Source organism: Meles meles, chromosome 15, assembly GCF_922984935.1.
Source record: "Meles meles chromosome 15, mMelMel3.1 paternal haplotype, whole genome shotgun sequence".
NCBI classification, from domain to species: Eukaryota; Metazoa; Chordata; class Mammalia; order Carnivora; family Mustelidae; genus Meles; species Meles meles.
The window spans coordinates 67,628,665-67,654,790 of NC_060080.1; the positions used below are offsets into that span (position 1 = coordinate 67,628,665).

Below are 26,126 nucleotides of genomic sequence, written 5' to 3' on the forward strand. Positions count from 1 at the left end.
CTGTGTTCTCTTCTAGGATTTCTATGGCTTCAGGTCTTACATGTAGGTCCTTTATCCACTTTGAGTTTACTTTTGTGTATGATGTTTCATTCTTTTGCATGCTGCTCTCTAGTTTTCATAATACCATTTGTTGAAGAGACTGTCTTTTCTTCATTGCGTATTCTTACCTCTTTATCAAAGATTAATTGACCATAAATTTGTGGGTCTATTTCTGGGCTTGCTATTCTGTTCCATTGATCTCTGTGTCTGTTTTTGTGCCAGTACCACACTACTTTGATTACTACAGCTTTGGAATATAATATGAAGATCTGGAATTGTGGTACCTCCAGTTCTGTTTTTTCAAGATTGCTTTGGCGATTCAGAGCCTTTTGTGGTTCCACACAAATATTAGGATTGTTTGTTCAAGCTGTGTAAAATACTGTTGGTATTTTGATAGAGATTGCATCAAATCTGTAGATTGCTTTGGGTAGTATAGACATTTTAACAATATTTGTTCTTCCATGAGCATGAACTGCCTTTCCATTTCTTTGTGTCATCTTCAATTTCTATCACCAATGTTTTATGGTTTTCAAAGTATAGGTCTTTCACCTCTTTGGTAAATTTATTCCTAGGTATTTTATTATTTTTGCTATAATTATAAATAGAATTTTTTAAAATTTCTCTTTCTGTATTTTGTTATTGGTGTATAGAAACACAACCAATTTCTGTATATTAATTTTGTATCCTTCAACTTTACTGAATTCATTTATCAGTTCTAGAAGTTCTTTAGTAAAGTCTTTAGGGTTTTCTATCTATAGTATTGTGCTATCTGCAAAGAGTGAAAATTTTACTTCTTCCTTACCAATCGGAATACCTTTTATTTCTTTTTGTTGTATTTCTGATTGCTGTAGCTGGGACTTCCAGCACTCTGTTGAGTAAAAGTGGTGAGAATGGACATCCTTGTCTTGTTCCTGACCTTAGGGGAAAAAGCTCTCGGTTTTTTCCCCCATTGAGTATAATGTTATCTTAGACAAACCTTCTTGAAGAGGCAGCCCTCTGAAACATGGCCCCACCCTGTAGGCTACAGCTGATTGGACTGGGTGGACATCCTGTCCGGTGCTAAGCCAATTAGATTCTTTTTCCTGGAAATTTGGAATTAAGAAGCAAAAGAGTGATCAATTCAACTGGTATTGTAGGATCAAGCTGGATAGTCATGTATACTTAGGGACTGAAATGAATTTTGGAGCGGGGTGACTATGTGCAAAATGGATCATTGACTTAAGAAACCAGTCTGCAGTCATAGAAAATCAAGCATATATTATCCAGAGAGAGGCAGAGGGCAGAGATATGAATCTTTAAGAATCTGTGATTCTTATAAGAGAAAGAACTAGGGAAAGAGAAAGAAATAGCTGCCTGATAACTGTGCAATGCCTGAAAGGCCAGCCTACTCCCTATAATTGAGTTCCCAAAGATTCTCTTGTCATCTTATGATCCTCTCCTTAATTGTTTTCTTTGAAAAAGTTTCATTTTTTTGCACCTGATCTCTTATTTAGAAGGCATCCTGTCATTGTGGATCCTGTTTTATTCTTACCCATAAAATCAACTCACAATGAATACAGAAAAATGTTTTAATGACCCTTTTAAATAGCAGCACACTTAACATGAATCCTTGTGCCTTAAAATCATTCTCGATAGCTTTAGAATAAATCTCTGACCAACCTATTTATGTAGTGCCAGTCCAGAGAGAGATTCTTTTATCTCAGGGAGTTATTGCTGGCCTACCACACCCCTCCTTCATGCTGATGGGGAAAGGGGTGGTGTAAAAACAAAACAAAAACTAGTGGCACCTGTGGAATACTTCAGCTTCTGGATTGAGGTCAGCCAGGTGCCTGCCTCCCACTGGGGAAAGAAAGAAATGAACTGATAAAGGGGTAGAGGTCAAGGGGCACAATCTCTGACTACTCCCTCTGCTTTCCTTTCTGCTGCCTCAAGAGATCTGTCTCCAACAGCAAGTCCAAAGGCTGAAAATTCATTTTTAAAGAGCAAGAGTCTTTGGGAGTAAACAAAGCCAATGTATAGACTTGCTGGTCCCTAAACCAGCAGTTACTAAATACTGCACTGGCTCCTCAAAGTATAAATATGGTTTTATTCTTTAAATATATAAAAATCTAAACATCCTTATAGTTTCTAACACTATCTTTTCAAGCAGGATAGCAACCAAAGCCACAGATTTCTATTACTTCTAAGTTAATCTTTGTAAAGATTGTTTCAGTTTCTGGGTCTCCAAATGTTCAGTATCTTCTCAATGAGAAGAATGGGCCCTGTGCTAGGGGAATTCAAAGGTTATAGACATCCAAGACAATTCCAAGGGGAAAGAATAGTCCTTTCAATAGAAAGTGTTGGAACAACTAGATATCCACATGCAAAAGAATGAAGTTGGACCCCCCCACCTCAAACCATATACAAAAATTAACCCAGAATGGGTCATCTGCCTAAATGTCAAAGCTAAAACTTCTAGAAGAAAATGTAGGCATAAATCTTCATGACTTAAATTAGGCAATGGTTTCTTAGATTTAACACTAAAAGTATAATGGACAAAAGAAAAAAAGAAAGAAATCGGACATCATCAAAATTTAAAACTTTTGTGCTTCAAAGGACACCATTAAGAAAGCGAAAAATGTAACTCAGAATAGGAGAAAATATTTGTAAATAACAGATAAGGGACTTACATTCAGAATATATAAAGAACTTTTACAACTCAACAATAAAAAAAAATTAAAAATGGACAAAGGATTTGAATAGAAATTTTCTCCAGAGAGAATATATAAATTGTCAATGAATTATGAAATGATGATCAATATTATTAATTAATAGGGAAATGCAAATCAAAATCACAATGAGATACCATTTCACACCCAGTAGGATGGCTATAGTCAAAAAGACAGAACACAACGATTGTTGGCAAGGCTGCAGAGGAGAGGGCATTCTCAGACATTGGTGATAGGATTATACGTTGCTTTGGAAAACAATTCGGCAGTACTTCCAAAAGTTAAACACAGAGTTACCATATGATTCAGCAAGTCCACTCCTAGGTATACCCTCAAGATACTAGAAAACACATGTCTACACAAAGGCTATGGACATCCTTCCACTGCTCACAGGGACAAGTTCACCATCTCCTTAACTCGTTCCAATCAGTGCCTGCTTGGTTCTTTCTGGAGCATTTAGAACACAGGGCTAGGTACCATCTTAGTGAAAAAAAAATCTGTTAATTTAAGAATTTAGTAAATGAGGCGCCTGGGTGGCTCAGTGGGTTAAGCCACTGCCTTTGGCTCAGGTCATGATCTCAGAGTCCTGGGATCGAGTCCCGCATCAGGCTCTCTGCTCAGCAGCGAGCCTGCTTCCCTCTCTCTCTCTCTGCCTGCCTCTCTGTCTACTTGTGATCTCTCTCTGTCAAATAAATAAATAAAATCTTTAAAAAAAAAAAGAATTTAGTAAATGTATAGACCATATATATTATTAAAAGTCTATTTAGTTATAGCAATCTCATCTGGGTTGAAAAAAACACCGGTCCACTAAGCTCTGAAACATACCAGTGAGGTCCCTAAAGTCTTGCTGTGGCCTATGACCAAAAGCATTGGCATAACTTGGAGCTGGTTAGAAATGCACATTGTCAGGCCTCAAAGCCGACTTGCTGACTTAGAAGCTAGATTTTAGCATGTGCTCAGGTGACTCCTATGAACAATGATATGTGAGAAGAAATATCTGCTCTCAAACACTTTAATTACACTTAAGACCAATCCACATATGACAGATTCGGGCTAAAACTACAAGAGAAGACTGACTGTTGAAGATGTGTAGTTTGGTGGCTTAAGGATGGATTTCTATGTGGTTTCAGAAGAGAAAGTCCCAGAAGCAAAGCCAGCAAGTCAGCCTTCCCAGCAGTTTCCTTTTTTTGGTGGCAAGAATGTCACCTACATTGCCAAAGTGTTCAGATCCAAATCCTGTGGGTAGAAGAGGCCTTAGGACAGCTCTGCTTAGAAATGCGGCCATGGAACAATTTTTCACTTACCACAGTATAATCTACACTCTGACTGACTGTTGGTTGTGGGGCAATATCATTCTTTTTAAGAGAGTATATTCCAGTACCATGTTTTCAAACAATGACCCATTATACAGTAACCACTTTTTCTAAATAAAAACATGGTCATACAGGGATGCCTGGGTGGCTCAATGGGTTAAAGCCTCTGCCTTCGGCTCAGGTCATGATCCCAGGGTCCTCTGCTCAGCAGAGAGCCTGCTTCCCCCTCTCTCTCTGCCTTCCTCTCTGCCTACCTGTGATCTCTGTCTGTCAAATAAATAAATAAAATCTTTAAAAAAAAAAAAAAAACCACAAACATGGTCATATATTCTGAATTAAAAACAGAGACCCTGGGGCGCCTGGGTGGCTCAGTGGATTAAGCCGCTGCCTTCGGCTCAGGTCATGATCTCAGGGTCCTGGGATCAAGCCTCGCATCGGGCTCTCTGCTCTGCAGGGAGCCTGCTTCCTCCCCTCTCTCTGCCTGCCTGCCTCTCTGCCTACTTGTGATCTCTCTCTCTGTCAAATAAATAAATAAAATCTTTAAAAAAAAAAAAACAGAGACCCACAGTATGATAAGAACAAGTTTATAACAATAATTGAATGGAATATTTGTGACTGTCCAGGGAAATCTAGAACATATGGTACCAAGACCCCTGAGGCATTAATGACCTGGATGAGAATTATAATGACCTTGGTTTTTCTCTGGGTATCTACACCAGAATTCTGGGCACACCAAATTCCTCCTCACCCTGGTGCTTTCACATGTAACCTCTCCCCTGCCATGCCAGCTTCACTTACCCTACCCCTTCTCATCCTTCAGGTCTCAGCTTATTAAACGCCATTTCCTTAGAGAGCTGCTCTGGAATCCTATGGCAGGTAGTTCCCGCCAACCCAGTTCCTCTCTATGACCATTTCTCTCTCAGTACTTTTTACAGTCTGTGCCTTCTCGTTCATTCATTATTGGCCTCCACCACCAGAATAGAGGCAAGAACGTGGTCTTGTTCACTGCTGCATTCCCTGCACTTGCACCTTCTAGAGAGTAAATGAGGTTTTGATGAATAAACAAGCAAAATGTTCTCAATTTAGGGAATAAATAAATCTTAATAAAAATCACCAAATAGGGACGCCGGGGTGACTCAGTCACTTAAGCATCTACCTGCCTTTGGCTCAGGTCATGATCTCAGAGTCCTGGGATCAAGCCCCACATCTGGCTCCCTGCTCAGTGGGGAGCCTGCTTCTCCTTCTGCCTGCTGCAGCCTGTGCTTGTGCATCTCTATCTCTCCTCTCTCTCTTTCTGATGAATAAATAAAATCTTTTTTTTTTAAATCACCAGACTATAGTTTGTTAATAAGAATAACAATAATAAGATTATTTACAACAGATCATAAGCTTCATCAAAGCCTTTCACTTCATACTCTTGCAAATGAAAAGGATCGAATGAATAGTCAATGGTACTACCAAGTAATTTTGCTTAAATCTCTTTCCTTCTCAGATTTTTCCCTCTCAGAGTCACTCCCACTCAGTGAAATAAGAAGACTACCTTGCAGAGATGGGAGAGAGGGAAATGCAATGAGATTTTATATATATATATATGTATATATATACACATGTATGTATATATACACACATATATGTGTGTATATACACATACATATACACATATATACACATATACATATATATACATATATACCTGCATGTATATGTGTGTATATATGTATATAAACATATATGCATGTATATATGTATATATATACATATATATGTATTTGGTACAGAACAGGTACCAATATGAATTTGATTCTTTATAGTTACCCCATGTTTCCCTTATTCAAACTGATCAAACTGATCAAAGGACTGAAGAATATGAAATCACATTTCCAGGCCTTCATGTGAACCTGTTGACTCAATACTCTAGACCCCCAACCACAGCTGTTAGACCCCCTCTTCACATTCAACAAGTTTAATGGTATTTGCAGCACATTATTTTAGCCATGTCACAACTGAGACTTAATTTTTTAATTTTTAATTTTTAAAATTTTTTTTTATTTTTTTAAATATTTTTAATTTTTTATTTTTTTAAATTTTTAAAAAATATCTCTAGTGGATCATTGTTTCCGATCATTGTTTCAAAGGTGGTAATGTTCCTGAGGTGAACTTGAACATGGTTCCACGTCCAGACTGAGTTCTAGCAATTGGATTCAAATACTCCTGATAAACTGATAAGCACCAGACTGATTACTGAGTTACAGAAAGCAAAAAGCTCACAAAGTTCTGATTAGAAATAAGGCACAGTGGTAAGAACTACAGTGACTGAGGAAAATAGAGTTTGTAAAACAGTAAAGCAATAAACTTGGACTTCGGAATCAGACCATTGGGTTCCAATTCCCAATCTATAGTCTTCTAAATAGTGACTATGGGCAAGATCTTTAGCCTCTCTATGTCCTGGTTTCCTCACCAGTAAACTGGGGCTAATAACAGTACCAATGTCATGAGGTTGTTAAAAGGACAGATGAGATAAATCTGTAGCACATTTAGTGCTACACTCAAGAAATGTTGAGTCTACACTCAAGAAATGTTGGCTCTGGTTATTAAATTAATTCTCATCCTCAAAGAGCTTATATACACTTATAAATGAAAATATTCAGAATGAAAGTACTAAATGATACGTATTAAGTGAGCAGCAGTGGTCACAAAAGATGCAAAACTTTAGGAGTGCAAGGCACGCCTTCATCTAAGGATGGTATAAGGTCTCATGGGAGTGGTGAAGCTGAAGCAGATGGGGCCATGCAGGGTGCGGAAACAAACAGGCCCCCTGTGGTGGGCACTCACTGTTTGCCAAACACTGTGGGGCACCTTGTATGTAATCTCCACAAGCTACAAGACAGATATCTTTAAGTCTCCAATTTGTAGATGAGAAGCTGTTTTACTGATGGCTAAGTAAGGCTCACAGAGGTTTAATAATTTTCCCAAGTCGCCCAACTGGTGGTGGATCTGGTTTTCAAATCGGATTTGTCTGACAACCCACCACTGTGCCATTTGTTGGGGAGAAGGGTTGATGGGGAGATAAATCATTCCAGTATGAGGCAGGAAAGAACAGAGTAATCTTTTTATATGGCAAGTGGGAAACAAACAATTTATGCCTTAAAAAAAAAAAAAAAAGGAAAATAAGGAAGGAAAAGTGGATGAGGGCCAGAAGGAATGGAAAGCTAAGGAGTTTAAGCTTCGGCTGGTGAACTACAAACAATCTGTTTTGTTTATGGTACAAGTGTGTGCTTTTAATGGAATACTACTAATATCACTACTAAGAGAAGTTATTGAATACCAGCTCAGGCCCAGGCCCCCATCTAAACTATTTGCATATATTACTTCCAAAAGTTAAAATTCGCTGTTTAGGTATTATCATCCCCATTTCACAAATAAACAAGGCCATGAGTGGCCAAGCCACTCATTCAGATGACTCCAGTAAACAGCACAGTGGGGTTCATCACTGAGTGTGTGCAAGGTCAAAGTCAATACAAATTCCTTCCCCTGAAAGAGTAGTGCAGAAAAACCTTCCTCACAACAGAGAGTGCAAAAATAAGAAAAAGGAAAATGGAGACAGGGAACTAGCCAGAAACAATATACCAATCCAGAGTAAGGAGATAAACGTCTTAAATGGAGTCACTGAAAATGGAAGGGAGGCGACAGAGAGCAAAATGTGTTCATGACCTTTTCTTTCATTTACTCCATTTGTGTCATGATCGGCTAATTGAAGCAGAAACCAAGTTAGTAAATATTCCAGTCTCCATTGCCAGCCTTGCCTTTAAGCCTGATTTGAGTCCTGCTGTTAGTTTGAGAGCAAACACTGCTTCTAGTATTTACCTGTCCTGTCACCATGCTATCAGGGCTAAAATAGGCATCATCCTCTAATCTGTTATCTGTATTGAAGGGTAATCATTCAAAAGAATAAAACTAAGCCTCCACATCCAATAAATCATATTGTGCTTCACATATCAACATTTTTAAAAACCTGACTTAAACACATAGTCTGTCAAATCAGGAAGACATATATGCTAAGCTCTAGTGAGCTCTGCCAAATCCTACATTATTATTAAAGTTCATTGTGATCTCAAAGATCACATGGTTTTATAAAATGGAGTATAGTATCAATATTTGTTGGGCTGCTTTCTAGTTAATATTCTGGGGAAAGTAGCACAATAAAGCAGTAGGAAATATATGCACTATGAATATAGCTTTCAAGCTAAGGCAAAAGCTAACAGACAATTACTTACATTATCTCATTTGACAGAATCCAGAGTTAGAAGCTTGAATGATCATATAATATTTCCAAAAATCCAAAACATTTTTGCACTGAAACTTTAGCTATAGTCCTCCTCATTCACTAGCTAACTGCAATATGTTAAAGGGAAAATCAGTATTGTAACAGGAACATGAGCTGAAATTCATAAAGATAAAAGACCATACTTTTCCTGTCTATATCCACAGCTAATACATAATGATTCCCAAGAATTTACACTATTAATTTGAAATATTCAATATATTTATGGAAATAAAATAATGAAAGAAATGCCACTCAGCAGTCTCACTAAAGCTAAAAACAAATGTGCTCTGCGTCCTGCATTTATCAGAAAAAGAAATATATGTAAGATAAGGCAAAATAACAGCATAAATAGTCTAATTTTATAGTTCTTAATTACATAATGATCTGTGGTTTGTGTTTTTTAATCGGTTGGACTTAATTTTATTCCTATGTGCAAAGACATACATGGATATTAAAGAACTCTGCTCACCTGTACATACTCAGACCTAACCAAATACCACCAAAAATTTAGCAGGAAACTCCAGTCTCTGAAGGTAGGTATACCACTATGCCACTATTGAGTGTAAAGATAAAGCTACCTTCATAATAGACCAGAAACTAAATTGTGTTTTCTTTCTTTTCATCACTTGAGGCTTCCAGCAAACCAGTTATACAAATAGCTCATTCACCTCTTCGTCCAGCCTGAGTGTTTAACTAAGCCATGTATCATCACAATCCCACTAGTCCAGCTGCCTGTCATCACAGCGGTTTACTGCAACTCCACCCTTTCCCCCCTTCAGTTTCAACAGTGCATTTCTTTTTCCTATTAGAAAAAAAAAATTAAGATTAGGAGTTTAAACCATCAAAGTAGTTCAGTGAACTGTCACAACAATATTATTTAACCCCAGGGAATTTTCTGTTTAACTGCCACTCTCTCTGTTCCCCCAAAGGACTACATCTTATTTAGATGGTGTAATGGAAAGCACTGCATTAAGAAAGAGCAAAAACATAATAGGTTTAAATTTTTAAACATCTAACCTTTTCACAAGTCACTTTTAATCATTTGCACCTGTGACTTTAATAATCAGCCTGGCAATTAGAAAAGCAAAATCTCCAGGACAGAACCAAGTGGGATGCCCCAATCACAACCCTTGTTGTATCAGGGAGCAAAGAAAAAAGCAATTTTCTCATATATGACAGGAAGAAAGTTCTACATGTCAGCTCCACCCAATCTTGGGAATAGCAGAGCTCCTAATATTTAAAATCTTCATTTTCTAAAAGTCACGGTTTTAAAAAATATATATTTCACTGTATTTTCAAATATTAAGTTTTTACAGTTTGTAACAATTTTTCAACTGTAGGACTCAAAAAAGGGGGGGACTGCAGAATAAGCAAAACACTAGAAGAGGGGAGCAAGACTTTTAAATCATTCTCCCTAAGGAGAAATCAAAGCATTAACATTACACCACGTAACCATTTATTTCATTATGAAAGGCAAACTTAGAACACAAACGGTAATATTCTGAAATATGATAGAAGTTGTTCTACTTCAATGGACACACCAAGTTAGGAAGGCACAAATATGGTATCTGTCAGTTGTTGTCTATCCTCACCAAGTCATTTGCCCTGTGAGTGAGGCTCCCATATGGAAATCTTCCTTAACTGCCGAAGGCTGAATGGGATTCCCTGCGAACAGCATCTGGACCACACCTTGTCTGGTCACATAAGCAGCTGACCAGAGCTGGAGGAAAATGCATCTGGTCCAGAGACGACAGGACAGGACCAAGAATCAAAATATGCACCTCTACAGTTTAACAGAGAAGGCCCCTTAACATGGCTATTTATCCAATTGTGTTTTTCTAACCAGTCTTGGCCACCCACTGCCAGATGTTGGTCATTCCAGGGGCTGACTGGTAGGATTTTGTGGTCCAGCAGCTGCCAGCCTTTTATAACCTCAGTGATGTTGGGGAAGCATCCGTTTAGTGTATAAATATTTTTTGGCATTAGAACACTGCCAAGTGAAATATTAGAGAAAAAACTCCCCACCCATTGCAGAAATTTTCCAGTTTCAAAGCATCTGGGATGAAGATTCCAAATTACCTGTAGCAAAATTTTCTTCTAGATTTTTTAAATCATCTTGCTTGTTGAGGAACCTACTGAGGAGCCTGCCAAAGATGACACCCACTGTTCAAATTATTGGTCCTACATTTACCCAATTAGGGCAAGAAGAAGTGTTTCATGGTTCCCCCGGATTCTTCCACTTGTAGCAGGAATGATCACCCAAAAAGCAGCAGGACACTCAACTCCTTAGAGATTTAAAAGCCTTCCATAGGAATAAAGAGGAAAGAGAGCACTCCCTCCCCACCTGCCTGCACTCCCCACCTTTTTTCTGCCCTAGCCTTAGAATCAGCAGCTCTTCTGTAATTCCATGGAGTTCCAGAGAGAATCCTTTACTCCAGAGGGCTCCAGATCTGACTCCAGGAAAGCCCGTTTGGTCATCCTTCTCCTCACCCTTCCAGTCTCCACACCCAACCTTTCCCCACGACCCCAGTCCACCTCCTTACCTGATAATGTCGTCGTTGTGTCCCAAGAAGAATTTTTGGCTGTGCTCTCGGGTGTTGTAAACCACCCCGACCCCAGCCACAAAGTAGACCACCTCCTTGCCGGCGGTGTAGTACAGGTTGTTGCGGCACTGGTGACCCCGGTACCCATACACCCACTCCAGCCGGAGCTGGCAGCTGGGAGCTGTCCGATCCGCCATGATAAGCCGACCCCACTCGCCCCCCGGTCCCCCCCGCGCGCGGGTCCGCGGCCCCTGCGCGCCGGGTCTGTCCTCGCCAAGACTCGGGCTGCGGAGGACCTGCAAAGGCTCAGTGTGCAGCGCCCGGCGCTGATTTCCGCGGCGACGCACAGACACAGCCCAGTGCGCCCGCCGCCACCATCATCCGCCACCGCTGCCGCCGGAGACAACACGCCGGTGCGCGGCCGCCAGACCCCGCCGGGCGCCGGGGCTCCCTCTCCCCGGGCAAGGCTTCTTGGCAAGCGCCAGCACCCGCACGCGCGCTTCACTGCACCTGCGGGCTTCGGCCCCCAGGAGAGGTTCTTGGGGGGGTCACCCCGCCTTTTAGATCAGGCATCTGCATGTCCAAACACCGATTACCCAGTTCGCTCACTGAAGTTTGCAGTGCGTGGGGGCTTCGCAGCAGGCAATGGGATTTATTCTGTGACAGCTTTGATTTGACAGAGAACCCGGGTAAGCTTTGCCATCACCATCGTTGGATCCGAAACTGACAGTCTATACCCAGGATGCAAGAGAGAGGAAGAAAGAAACAGATTTTTTGTATAAGTCACCAGACCAAGAAAATGATCCCCTAACTAAACCAAGTTTTTTGTTTGTTTGTTTTTGTCAACTGGTCCCCCTTGTTCCCCCCAGATCCATCTCCTTAATGATATTAAATATGCCCTAAATGCTTCTGGCGGTTGCTGATAACGATTTGAGAAGAATACTTTCTGTTTCCCCATTAAGCCAGGGCGAATATGCAAAGGTCATTTTTTAGATGCTCCCAATTTAAAATTCATAGCTTCCGTGAACCATCTCTTGGCCGGAAAAAAAAATAATAAAAATAAAAACATAAAGAACTTAGCATTTCTCACAAATCAGCAACTCCAACAGCAAGCGTCGTAGAAGATTTTTTTCTGAATTGGAGGAAACAAGACACTAGCGCAATTGGAGGCAGGAAATTGCTACCTCCTAATGCTCCTAGCTCCTACTAATGCTACTAAAGAAATTAATTAACAAGTGGTAAAAATCGTGTACTCCTCTTCAGGAAGGTCTGATCTATCTACGGGGACCCCTGGGCTCAAGGGTTAGCCACCAGTCCGGCGGCGGGGGTGAGGAGGCGGGTGCGGGGGTACGGGGACAGAGACGCCCCCCCATCCCACTCCGCAACGTGCGCACACACATCTCGGTCTTCGGCCGCCGCAGGTCCGAGGGATGCCAGCCCCCAGGGACAGCCAGACCCGCGCGCACTGCCTCTCTGTCGGTGTCCTGCACTCCTTCCTCCCACACCCGAGCCAGCCTCGTCCGCAGAGCAGCCCAGCTCTCTCTGCTTCTAACCTCTGCTTGGAGCGGGCACCGCCAGCACGTTCCGGATCTCCCACTGAGGAGCGAAATCCTTTGGCTGCCCTCCGTTCCCCGCCTCCCGCACCCGAAGATGGGCTTCGTCACTGGGGCGCCGCGGGAGACAGGTTCTTCCTTCAGCCGGGGCTCCGGGGGCGGGGCCACAGCGCCGCTTGCGGGAACCGCCGGGGCGGGTTACTAGGCGAGATCGCGGCGCTTGGAAACCGCGACGCCCTAGAGTCTAGGGCCGCCCCCTCTCTCCCCCCGCCCAGGTCCCCCCCTTCCCCGATGCATCCCGGGAATTGTAGTCCCTTCAATGCCGGCTGGGTCGGGAAGTGCGCGGAGCTGGACCACAAGTCCCAGAATTCAGCACGCCCCGTGGGGGCCGTGGAGAGACCGTTACCAGCGTCGGCGGTTGCTGCGGTTCTCCGGCGGTGCAGAGGAAGGCGCATCAAGGACGACCGCTTGTCAGCGCCCTGCGTTCCCTAAGTGACTGAGGCGGCGGCCGGCGTGCTTGTGTATCTGTGAAGAGCAGTGGAGTTAGAGTAGAGACAATCTGTGTGGCCCACCTCGAGAATTTCTTCTGCACCAGTCCCTGAAGGTTACTGTAGCTAGCTGACCAAAGCCCAAGTTTGTTTTCTACTTCAATTTTCCATTTTGGTCAGATGGATTCTAATCTGTTAACAAAGTGCGGTGCTGCCACATTTAAGAAAAATGCTGGGGGATATGGTCTCACTCTGCCCTAAGAGCCAGCGCCTTCCCATGAGCTACCTCCCAAGTTACTTGAGGATAACCAGATTTTGGAAATGGGGAGGTGCTCCCACCACAAACCACCAGCCTTGGCCTTCAAAGTCAGATGCCTGAGGCATTCCTCCTAAAACTGGCCAAACTGACTTATGAATTCTGATGTAATCCATTTTTTCTTTTTTTTATTAACATATAATGCATTATTTGTCCCAGGGGTACAGGTCTATGAATCATCAGGCTTACACATTTCATAGCACTCACCATAGCACATACCCTCCCCAATGTCCATAACCCAACCACCCTCACCCTATCCCCCAACTCCCAGCAACCCTCAGTTTGTTTCCTAAGATTAAGAGTCTCTTATGGTTTGTTTTACTCCCAATCCCATCTTGTTCCATTATTTTCCCTCCCTACCAGCTATGACCCCCCCACCCTGCCTCTGTGAAATTCCTCATGTCAGAGATCATATGATAGTCTTTCTTTGATTGACTTATTTCGCTTAGCATGATACCCTCTAGTTCCATCCATGTCATTGCAAATTGAAGTAGCCCGTTTTCAAATTGGGACCACAGCTGACCTGTGGGAAGAGATTTCAAAATCTCAGTGACTGAAAGACTGTAAGAGGATGATACAAATGATATTGGGAGCATGTCTTTCCCTTTCCGAGATCCCAATGTAATTGTTTACTAGTTCTTCGACTACCTCAAGCTTTAATATAGCCTTCTAAGTGGCAGAAAAGTCTCCAGAAGAGTAGAAGTGCCAGGGTTTGGATGAGCAGTTGTTCCTGCAGCAGTGAAGAAGATGTGAATTGGTTTCATTGTTGTGTTTAAGGGAACAGGAATCTACAAATATATCGGGTGGTACTGTGCAGACAACAGCACTACCAAACCCAAAAGCAAATTCCTGAAAAAGATTTGAGACATAACCAAAAATATAAATGATCAGAAAGGCCATACCGAGGCGCCTGGGTGGCTCAGTCATTTAGCGTCTGCCTTTGCCTCAGGTCATGATCCCAGAGTCCTGGGCTCAAGCCCTGCATCAGGCTCCCTGCTCAGCAGGAAACCTGCTTCTCCCTCTCCCACTCCCCATGCTTGTGTTCTTGTGTTCCCTCTCTTGCCTTGTCTCTCTCTGTCAAATCTTTTTAAAAAAAGAGAGAGAGAAAAGAAAGGCCATACCATGAAACAGTGCCAATGAAGTATACAGATACAATTAATCTTATCTAGGAATTCAAAAGATGAAGAGTTTTCCAGTTATAATTCAGGAAAGACCTCATGGAGGAACAGGAAGTACAGGTAGAATTAAAGATAAATTGAAAGGACATTCTACATGGGTCTATGGAATAAAAAGATAGATGTTGAAAAAAAAAAAAGACTTAGAGACACTGAATAGAATTGGTGCAAGAGAGAATTCATGTATGATGAAAAGGGGACATAGGCCTGAAAGGTTAGATTGTGGATGGAGCTGAACCTAGAAGTTTGCACTATATCCTTAAAATAATGGAGAGTTGTTGATTTTTTTTTTCCTTGACAAGGAGAATAAAACAGCAGTCTTCAGCAGAATAAGTTTCACCAGGCCTGCCATTACCAGGTCATTATCACCAAGCAGAGCCAAGGGAATAAGCCAAAATACATGGAGCCTGAGATACACCATTGGCTGCACGGAATAGGCTGTGGAACTGCACATTTCATAGGAGCAAAGGCCTGTATTGTAATAGAGGCTATACTGAATCCCAATAGACCTCACCCTTTCGAAAGCCTTACTCCACCCTTTTCCAATATCTATATCAGGCTATAGGAAAAGGGACAAAACAATGCACAGCCACCAACTTATAGCTCTAAGATCATTTCATTCCTAGATAAAGTGAGGATGATGTCAAGATTTCGTACACAATGTATCAGAACAATTTGGAAAGAACTGCCCTATCAAATAAGCAACAAAAGGGGACAGAGCCAAAGCAAACCAAAATCCTCAAAGAAAGTTACATTATGTGAAAAAGAATAATGAATAACCCCATCTGATAGAAAGTTTATGTCAAAGAAGCAGATTCTCTATCAAAGAAGAATTCAGTTACAATATGAATTCAAAATATCAAGAGCTGAAAGATGGATACCAAGAAGAAAATCCAAGCTAAAGAAATAATCCAGTGTAAACACGGTTTCAGATCTAATGAGTAGATTTGAAACAATAGGAAAAAAAAAAGTCTGGAGATCAAATAACCAGTATGGAAACAACTCTGGAAATTATCACAAGAAATTCAGAGGGAAAAGACAGGATATTAAAATAGATGATGCTTAAGAAAGCAAAGCCAATCCAGCATACAGATCATTACTTTTCCTAAATTAGAGAAGCCAACAAATGAAACAGAAGAAGTACTCAGAAATAAATATATTAACCAAATCTGCAGATTAAAGGGGTACACTGTATACCAGGAAAAAAAATGACCTCGAATATAGTCTCCATAGAGGCATATCTTAACAAAATTATTTAAATTCAAGAATAATACTTCAGACACCTGGTTGGCTCTGTCCGTTAAGCATCTCCCTTCAGCTCAGGTCATGATCCCAGGGTCCTGGGACTGAGTCCCAAATTGAGGTCCCTGTTCAGCGGGAAGTCCCTCCCCACTCTGTCCCTCCCTCCATCTTTTCTCCTCCCTCCCCAACTCGTGCTCTCTCTCCCTCTCTCAGATAAAATCTTTAAAAAAAAAAAAACACTTCAAAATCATTTGCAAACTTTAAAGACATTATACCATCTCTGCCAGTTAGTGATTAAAGGAAAACATTTAAACATTTATTGTGTGTTTGGGGGGGAACTGAAGTTTATCCTCAGTTGATGAAGGAAAGATATTTACCTAAGAAACTAGCTAATATAAGAAAAATGATAGATTTAGAAAATTTTCAGTGATGTAATTGATGCAGACAAATGTCATAAATGTATACTAAAATGATTAGATGAAAGGCTAATGCTAAAGGATCACTCCCACAGATTATCTGTGTTTAAATGGAGAGATCTAGAGGTCAACATCTCAATCAAATTGTCAAATTTCGTATCACCAGGGTGCCTGACTGGTTCAGTCGGTAGAGCATGCAACTCTTAATCTCAGGGTTATGGGTTTGAGCCCCACATTGGGTAGAGAAGCTAGTTAAAAATAAAATCTTTTAAAAAATTAACATTACCAATACCAGAACAAACTGTCTCTTCCACCTCCTGTTGTGAGGCAGTACGAAATGCTGCACAAAATATTTTTGGCTGAACACCTAACCCAAGTCTCATCAAGCCTTAACATCTAATTCAGTTTAGAGAAAACATGGGACAGGTGAACAAACAAGTTAACTGAAACTATAAGGAAACAAAGCCAGAAGATGAACAGGATACAATACAACTGGTCTAGCCTCATTTAAAAAAGTAAATTTAATGAAACAACAAAAAATACAAAACAAAGTGGGGAGTTATTCTTGATTAAAAGAGACTAAAGACAAACAAAAGCCAAATATAATGTGATTAGATCTTGGATCCTGTTTTGGGTTTTTGTTTTGTTTTGTTTTAGTTTTGGGGTGTTTTTTGGTTTTTTTTTTTTAAGTCTACAAAAGACAACGTAGGGAGAAGGAACAACTGGAGGTATTCAAATACAAAGTGGACACTAGAGGATATTAGGGACTTGCTGTTATTTTTTAGAAAATCTTATGTTTAGGAAACCTATCATGAAGTATTGAAGAGTAAAATGTTCTTCCTGCAACTTATCTTCAAATGATTCGGGAAGAAATGTATTATTTATATACATACAAATACACACATGCACCTATGCATAAGAAGCAATAAAGCAAATATAGCAAATATTAGCAGTTGCCAAATCTAAGTATTTTTAAAGTTTTTCAGCATGTTTGAAATATTATAAAAAATTGGGAAAAAAATTTTTTTATCTGGGCAGAAACAAAAATGGAGATGGGTATGGAAATTAAGCTGGCTTCAGCATTCTGCCCTGCAACCTCCAATAAAGAAAAAATGGAACAATATCTACATACTGATAGAGAAGGAAAAGTGTAACATCAGAATTACACCCAGCTAAATTGTGTAAGTGTAAAGGCAACAGACATTCTCAAAATTAAAGAAGTTAAGGGCATTATTTAGCACTTGTGACAGTTCTAATGAAGTTTAATAGCAAATGACTTAAGAACTCCAAATAAGCCATTTATAAAGGTAGAAGTTTTGGGGCACTTGGTGGTTCATTTGGTTGATTTCGCTCCCGTCATGATCTCAGGGTCTTGGGATCAAACCACTTGTCAGGCTCCACACCCAGTGGGGAGTCTGCTTGAGGGTTCTCTCGCTCCTCTCCCTCTGCCTCACTCCTGCTTGTGTTGCTCGCTTTCTCTCTCTCTCTCTCTCTCTCTCTCAGGTATTTCTGCTATCACACTCATGGGTACTTTTTGAAAAAACTTTCTGATGATGATATTCGGCCACCCAAATAGTTAACAAATAATCAGAACTGAAGAAGTCATGGTAAAAAGATGAGAGATGAGCTTTGAATCAATTTAATCATTCTTCAGTTTCACTTAAGTATTTTTTTTTTGTTAACTCAGGCAAAATTAGTTGATACCTTTTTATTTTTAAAAAGCTGATCTAATATGATCCCATTCTCATGAAATTATTTCTATCCATTCAACCACCTGGCCCTGAATCTAACTGTATCTGTTTAGATATAATTCCCCAAAACCTAACTGCTTATTTCTAGAAAAGTGAGATTTAGGACAATTTCTTTCTTCTTTGTATCTTTTTGATGTTTCAAAAATGTTTGAAATGAACATGTACCATTTTTTAGTCAAACAAATCATTGCCCTTAAAATATGTGTTGATAATAAATTATATTTTTATTGGAATAATATTTGGAGTCATTAGGACATACCATTTGATTGATCCACCCACACCCACTTAAGTGACAAGATTGAGGGCCTGTCAGATCACTGAACAGAGTTAGGACATTTGAGTGTAGCTGTTTAACCACAATTTTCTCTATAAAAGCTCACCATTTTGTTTAGAGCTAGACTTTACAGGCTTGACCTCATTAGCAATGAACTACTAAAAACTGACAATGATATTTTACCAGCTATCAACTAATGGGGTTAAAGTCCACATTTTTAACCAAGTAAAAGATTTAAAAATAGAACATTAAAAGATGCGCAATATCATGAGCCACCACAAAACTGCAAATCAAAACCACAGGGAGGTACCACTTTATACCCCAGGAATGACTATAATCAAAAAGAAAATTGCAAGCTTCAGAGAGGATGTGAAGAAATTGGAACCCTCATACATTGCTAGTGAGGATGTAAAATGGTGCAGCTGCTATAGAAAACAATCTAGCAGTTCCTCAAAAAAGTTCAACACGGAGTTGCCATGTGACCTAGCAATTCCACTTCTAGATATATACCAAGAGACATAACATGAATCCACACAAAAACTTGTACGTGAATGTTCGTAGCGGCATTACTCAAAATAGCCAAAAGTGGAAATAATCCAACTGTTCAATTGATGAATGAATAAATAAAACATATTTAACCACATAATGGAATATTATTCCTCAATGAAAAGGAATGAAGTACTGATACAAGCTACACCATGGAACTTAAAAATATTCTAGACAAGGGATACTTGGGTGGCTCAGTCAGTTAAGCATCTGACTCTTGATTTCAGCTCAGGTCATGATCTCAGAGTCATGAGATCAAGCCCCACACCAGGCTCTGTGCTCAGCAAGAAGTCTTTCTCTCTCCCTCTTCTTCTCCCCCTCCACCTCCCCCTGACATACATACACTCTCTCACTCTCTAAAATATATAAATAAATCTTTAAAAAAATATTCTAGATGAAAGAAGCCAATCACAAAAGACCACATAATGTATGTACCATTTACAGCTGGAATGTTCAGAAGAGGCAAATTTATATAAACAAAGTAGATTAGTGGCTTTCCAATATCTACGCTGCTGAAGTGAGCACAGATTAGTGGCTTTCTAGAGCAGAGAATGGGTAGATGAGGGAAACGTTTGTGACTACTACTGAGTATGGGCTTTTTAGGTGGATGATAAAAAGGTTCTAAAATTATATTGTGATGATGATTGCACAACTCTGAATATACTAAAAACCACTGAATTGCACACTTTAAATAGATGATTTTATAGTATGTAAATTTCAATAAGGCTAATAAAAATAAAATCAGTGTTTAACTTATTTTATTTGGTTGTTGCGGGTTGATTTCCTATATTATACATAATAATTATTTCCATGCAATTCCTTAAATGTCATTCATTTTTAGAGAAGAAATTATGATTCATAGAGGAAAAGATTGATTTTTAAATTAAAGTTCATACTTTCAATCTATCATCCAGAACCTATCCTATGTTTAATGTTTTTATAGGAATATTAAACATTTTGGGTAAACTATATGTCATATTAGAAGGTACAAAATTCTGGGGCTAAAGGAAATGGGCAATTATCAGTCATTTGTGGAGAAAATAACTTTCCAAGTTTTTTTTCCCCACCTCTTTTCAAAGGTTTTTACCAAAGGATAAAGAGGGAAACTCTGGTGAACTCTAATAGACAGACATTATAGTCTAAGATCAAATCAATAAAAAGTTTCCATGATTTTTCACTGAAGGTAGAGTTTCTTTATATTCTCTATTCAATAAAGATAACATGAAAGAACTAGATCAGACAAGTAAGAAAAGGCCTCTTTAATCCATGTTTGAAAAGGACCTATTCTAAAAAGCATTCCCAGATATCCAGAGTCTATCTTTCAAATGTAATTACCTATGATTCGATATAAAGTCTAATTTACAGTCTAATTGAATTGCAGACCAACCTGCAATGTACAGACATCTACAACTTCAGCACACATTTGATTTTGTTCGTCTAAGCATGGGCCCTCTTTTTTTTTTTTTTTTAAAGATTTTATTTATTTATCAGAGAGAGATCACAAGTAGGCAGAGAGGCAGGCAGAGAGAGTGAGAGGGAAGCAGGCTCCCTTCAGAGCAGAGAGCCTGACGTGGGACTCGATCCCAGGACCCTGAGATCATGACCTGAGCCGAAGGCAGCGGCTTAACCCACTGAGCCACCCAGGCGCGCATGGGCCCTCGTTTAATTCTTTTCTGCTCCTGGTAATAATTCAGCCATAGTGTTCCTTTCTAATAAAGCCCCATGGAAACTCTTGCATGAGATTTCTAATCTCAAAGAGAAAATACGAAAAATTAGTCATATAACTAATAACATATGCTATACTTTCAGTACATTTTTTAAAAGATTTTATTTATTTGAGAGAAAATGAGACCATGAGTAGTAGGGAGAGGCAGAGGAAGAGGGAGAAGCAGGCTCCCCACTGAGCAGGGAGCCCCATAAGGGACTCAATTCCAGGCCCTGAGATCAGAACCTGGGCCAAGGCAGACACTTAACCAACTGAGCTGGCCAAGCGCCCCCTTCCAGTACATTTTAAATGTTTTAGGTCAGTTATAATAGGGGGTCACATCTGGCTGTTAGATGTGGATCACTGAATCTGACATCATTACATATTCTTCCTAAGTGGACCCTATAGGCTGAATAATGTGTCTTCTCTAAAATTTTTGCAGCATTTCCTAGTAAGAACAATGAGAGGATCCTTAAGATGTCAATTTGTGTTTCAAAACTTTAAAGATGTGTGGCAATCTCAATGGTGGGTAGGATCCCATAATGATAATTTAATACTTATTATCACTAACTAGTAGCAGTAGCAGCAGTTTTGTGCTACCTTCAGGTACACTTCCTGGAACACTGTTCAAGCTTACTGAAGGGTAAACTGTAATCATGTCTACCTAAGAATCATAGGATTCTAGAGCTGGAAAATATCTTAGAGATACCTCAGGTGATGGTCAAAAATGAAGATCCCTAACAACTTTATTGAGTGCTTGTATAGTTATACAGATAACTCCACAGTACTGCTGTGGGGAGAAATTATTGTTAACGCAGAAAGTACCAGGGAATAGTGTGATGGGGAAATCCTTTCAGTTCAGAAGATAAGGTTTGCCCAAACTGTTAATTCCTACTTTGCATTTTGTACTCTTTGGGCCTTGGGCAGTTTACCTAACCTCTCTTAAGTCTCTGTTTCCTCATTGGTAAAAGGAACACAGCAGTACCTACCTCATGGAATTGTTGTAAGGATTGAATGAGTTAAATACATCTAAGGAACATGAAGCCCTATATGGACTCTCCTTTTCCTTATGGAGCAAAGATTTTGCAGGGCTATGAAGACATGCCTACGTAGAACCCATCACCTCCCCCACCTCTTATAGGGCCAGCCTCCAGGTGTCCAGGACACCGGAATTACCTATATAAATGGTCCTGCGCCCACTGACAGGGCTAACTTCTGGACTGCTCTGCTGGAGGGTACTCTCCCAATCAGAGGCTGACCTGAAGGGACAGCTATTTGTGGGGTGGGAGAGCATGTACCTGAAGCTGGGACGTATGGACTGAGAGTCCACAAACTTGTGTGCAAGGCCTCTCATGGACAAAGTAAGAGGTAGAATGAGAAGAGAGGCAGCCTAGAGGCAGAGGCCCATTTCTCTCCACGCTGCCACATTCTGGCATGGAACTCAAGGGACTCTAAGAATTCTGCATTTGAATCTGTCCTTCCAGGTTGTTATGAAGGCACATTTGACAAGAGGAAAGAACATATTTGATATCTGGCTCAATATCTAACTTTTAAGTGTGTAGACATATGGAATGGACCCTGAACAGAGAAGCAAAACCAGTTTTCAGGTTAGCAAGCACAACCAGGAGGTAAGCAAAGCCCTTTGCAAAGATCAACTGCCAGAAATTCCATACTAAGCATGAAACCAGCCGCAGCAACTTGCACCTGCAAAGAATAACTCCCAGGGAAATCCTGTACAAAAAAGAAGCCACACCCCCAGCACACAGCCACCCAGGGTAAATGGCCATAAGGCAAGAGGGTGATCAGCAGATTTGAGAAGAGGAAGGGAGACCCGAGTAGAGATGAGCACGGATTATTCTCCTGGCGAGATGAGCACAGATTATTCTCCTGGCCTCCGGGGCTTGGCATTAGCATCGGTTCCCCCATAAGGATGAGCTGGGAGTGAGTAGGAGAAGCCTACTGTTGTCCTGCACTATCTACTTTGATTATAGCAGAGAATGTGGGTCCATACATGCTGAACAGATCCCTTTGTTAATTTTATAAAGTCCTGAATTTTAAAACCTGTTCTGAAGAATATAGAATTTGATCCATTCCTTACAACCTTACACAGGCATAAATTTCAAAATGGATCAAAAATATAAATGCAAATATATAAATGTGAAAATATATATATATTGACCAAAAACATGAGTTAACTCACCCACTACCTGGAGAAACATCTCTAATCATGATGCAAAAATTGATACATGCAATTACAAAAATAAGACTTTTTGCAGGGCAGAGAATATCATAACAAAAGTGAGAGGAAAATTTATTAACTGGGAAATATATTTGTAATCAATATTGCAGAGAAAGAGTAATTATCTCTAATATATGAGTTTCTTTTGAGAAAAATGAGACCACTAACTCCATGGCAAAATGTGAATAGGCAGTTAATATAAGAAATAAAAATAGCCCTTAATCATGTGAAAAAAGAAATGCTCAAAATAAGAGAAATACAAATTAAAAACTACACAGATTCCTCTGCTTGGTCCCACAAATACCAACCTAATCTTCCATATTAGTTATGATGTTTCATTCCTCAGACGAAAGGTGAACAATATGAATAGATGACAGAGTGACCAAATGACCTAGCCAGGGGCACGTGGACTGAAACATGACCTGAGGGCCTGCTCTAGTCAATTTCTGCACAAGGCGCTCCTTTTCCAGGTCTTGATGTGCTCCACTGTGAAATGAAGGGTCTAGACTCAACCACCCATAGGGCCCCCTCTAAAACGTTATGGCCATTTAATAGCATGCGTTTGTTCTTGGCAATACCTGTTTCAGGAAAGTCATACAATTCAGCTTCACATCTTTTATTGAGATCCTACGTCAAAGAGCGGTGAGAACAGGGTAGAATGGAGCTATTCACTCCCAATCTAGTGCTCTTTAAAAAGACCGGGTTAGGGGCGCCTGGGTGGCTCAGTGGGTTAAAGCCTCTGCCTTCGGCTCAGGTCATGATCTCAGGGTCCTGGGATCGAGCCCCGCATCAGGCTCTCTGCTCAGCACGGAGCCTGCTTCCTCCTCTCTCTGCCTGCCTCTCTGCCTACTTGTGATCTCTGTCTGTCAAATAAATAAATAATAAAATTAAAAAAAAAAAAAAAAAGACTGGGTTAGCTCAGGCCGGGAGCCCCGCCTCAACACACTGCCCCACTCACTGCCTTATGCCCTTCAGGCCGCCCCAGCCCTCCCACGTGGCTTGCCTTCTCTGCCTGCGGCCTGTAGCAACCCACACCTGGGGCTTCCTGGGTGAGAGTCGCCCTCCCGGCCCCCCACGAGGAAGAAGAAGAGATACCTGCAGCCTGACAAGCACACCCTCCCCCCACCCCCCAGCAAATACTTGGTCAAGAGAATGGCTTTGGTGATCCCCGCCCAGACTGAAGCGCCCAATCATGTGTCAGGTCCAGGCCACGTCCCCCTTCCTCCGGGGTGGGCGGGGCGATGGCGGGGGTTGGGGGAGGAGGGCCCAAAGGATTCCATCTGCTACAATCTCTCCAACGCATGCTTCTCTGCAAGATGCCTAAAGATCCCGCAGAGGCCCAGGCCAAGGGCAGCCTCCGGGCGTGGACGCAAGCCTGATCCCAGTCGAGACGTTGAGGCCGCACCACAGGCTGAGCAGGGGCAGAGCAGGGGCGTAAGGGGAGTTTTCGCCCAGGACCTGACCCCTCCACGCTGCACTGCCGGGCCCAGCAGCCCTTCGGTCCCTAGCCCACGCCCACTGAAGGCTTCAGCCTGAAGTGTTTGCTAGGGGACCCCAGGGAGGGGGCGCCACGGAGCAGCCCAGGTCTGGCAGGCGCTGGGCACAGTGAGGAGAAGGTGACGTCCACTCCATCCGTGCCCTCTGAGAGGCCTCTGTGGCCCCGCTACCGCTTCCCGGGCCCAGGAAAGCAGAGGGAGAGACTTGCCAGGGAGCACCAGCAGGCTGTCATCCCTCTCCCCTGAGCACAGAGCCTGGCCCCTCCACTTACTCCAGGACACCGCAGACCCTGGGGGACTTCCAGTGGGAGTCACAGAGCCTCACTTTGGAGGCAGCGCCCGCCTCCTACCTGCCAGTCTACCCTCCCAATTGGTAATGCCCCGGGGTTCCACTACCACCTACATCCTGTCCCCAGTGCCCAACTTCCACCAGCACAGCCTACCGCAGGGTGGCCCCTGAAACTCATGCCCCCTCCCCCGGGTTGGGGGGGCTGCTCTGGGATCCAGATGCTCTTCCAGGGGGTGCTACCCAACCAGAGCATCTGTGGTTAGCCACTCCCAGGATCCAGCTGCCTCTGCCCCAGGCTGGCTGCTCTCCTCTACAGTCTGTGAGGCTCCCAGAGCAGGGGCTGCTTTCCTCTCCTACCTCTTCCTGCCACCACTGGCTTTTGGGGAACCAAGGCCAAGAGGACCAAGAGGTATCTGTGGCCACAGCAGCCTTGAAACACTAGGCCCCAGTATGCTGAGAATCCACCGTGTTTATTGGACCACCCCACAAAGGGTCGGGGTCAGCCCAGGCAGCGCCCTTGCCCTGATGGTCAGTCATGCCTCTCCTACCCCCAGAGGCAAGATTGGAAAGAGTGAGGACTTTGCTTGCACTAGCCTCTTCCTGATCCCACTGTCTCTGTCCATCTATCCTTCCTTCCATCCATCCATCACCAAGCGTCACTTCCCCTCCCTGGCTCTGGTCTTGGGGAGGGAAAACCTAACGGTGGCTCCAACCTGAAGTCCTGTCCTCCTTCATGTGCCTGGGAATGACGTATAACCTTTCTGGGGAAAGAAAATCAAGACCCTGCTTGGTTTGGGTGGTGGTAGTGGGGAAGATAACAGTAAAGGAGTAGATAATAAAAAAATAATTATTATTTAAAAATTTAAAAAATAAAAAGACTGGGTCAAATTTGAGAGTATACTTAAAATCATGTTGTCAATTATATCTCAGTAAAACCGGGGGGAAAAACTTAATGGAATTGTATACTTTTAAATGTTAAGTTTAATGGTATGTGAATTACATCTCAAGAAGAAGAGAAAAAAAGAAAGTATCTTGGGTGGCTCAAAGAGGCTTAAATAGTGATGTGAACCAGAGTATGAACCTTTTTAACTGAACAAAGAAAACCTGGATGGCAAATCTGGCTGGACCAACAGTGAGAAGCACCCTTTACCAAGACCAGTTACATAATTTGCATGGTCCAGGACAAAATGAAAATGCAAGGCCGCTGGTCCAAAACTGTGAAGAATTTTGGGGCACCTGGGTGGTTAAGCACCTACCTTAGGCTCAGGTCATGATCTCGGGGTCCTGGCTGGAGGGCTCCCTGCTCAGCAGGAGTCTGCTTTCCCTCTCTCTCTGTCCCTCCCCCACTCCCATGCTCATGAACTCTCCCTTTCTCAAATAAATAAATAAAATCATTTTTTAAAAAGTGAAGAATTTCTGGAGAGTGACAGCAGAATGTTAAACCAAACTCACACCCCTCTGGGCATGGGATCCTGTTGACTGCACAGGTCACAGGCCATGAAGCTGGCTGTATTTGTTGAACTGTTAAAATTTTCTAGGCCCAGGACAGAACACTCAATAGACAACTCTTTGAATTTTCACCACAAACTTGCAATAGCAATATTATTATCCCTATTTTGTGAAAGAGGGAATAAAGTCTTCAAGAGATTAAAGAATCTACCCAAGTTCTTACAGCCTGGAAACGACAGAGCCAAACTTCATACTGAGGC

General features: G+C 41.7%; 1 protein-coding gene across 5 annotated transcripts in view; it reads right to left on the reverse strand.

Annotated features, from left to right (window-relative positions):
* The window catches only part of EML6 (EMAP like 6), a 291,851-nt gene extending 280,716 nt beyond the window's left edge, over window positions 1-11,135 (reverse strand). For all 5 annotated transcript variants that reach the window (XM_045979779.1, XM_045979778.1, XM_045979777.1 and 2 more), the window contains exon 1: window positions 10,928-11,135. In XM_045979779.1, coding sequence (XP_045835735.1) covers window positions 10,928-11,124 — 197 coding nt within the window. In that variant the 5' untranslated portion in view covers window positions 11,125-11,135. The remainder of the gene's footprint in view (window positions 1-10,927) is intronic.
* Window positions 11,136-26,126: the final 14,991 nt, after the last annotated feature.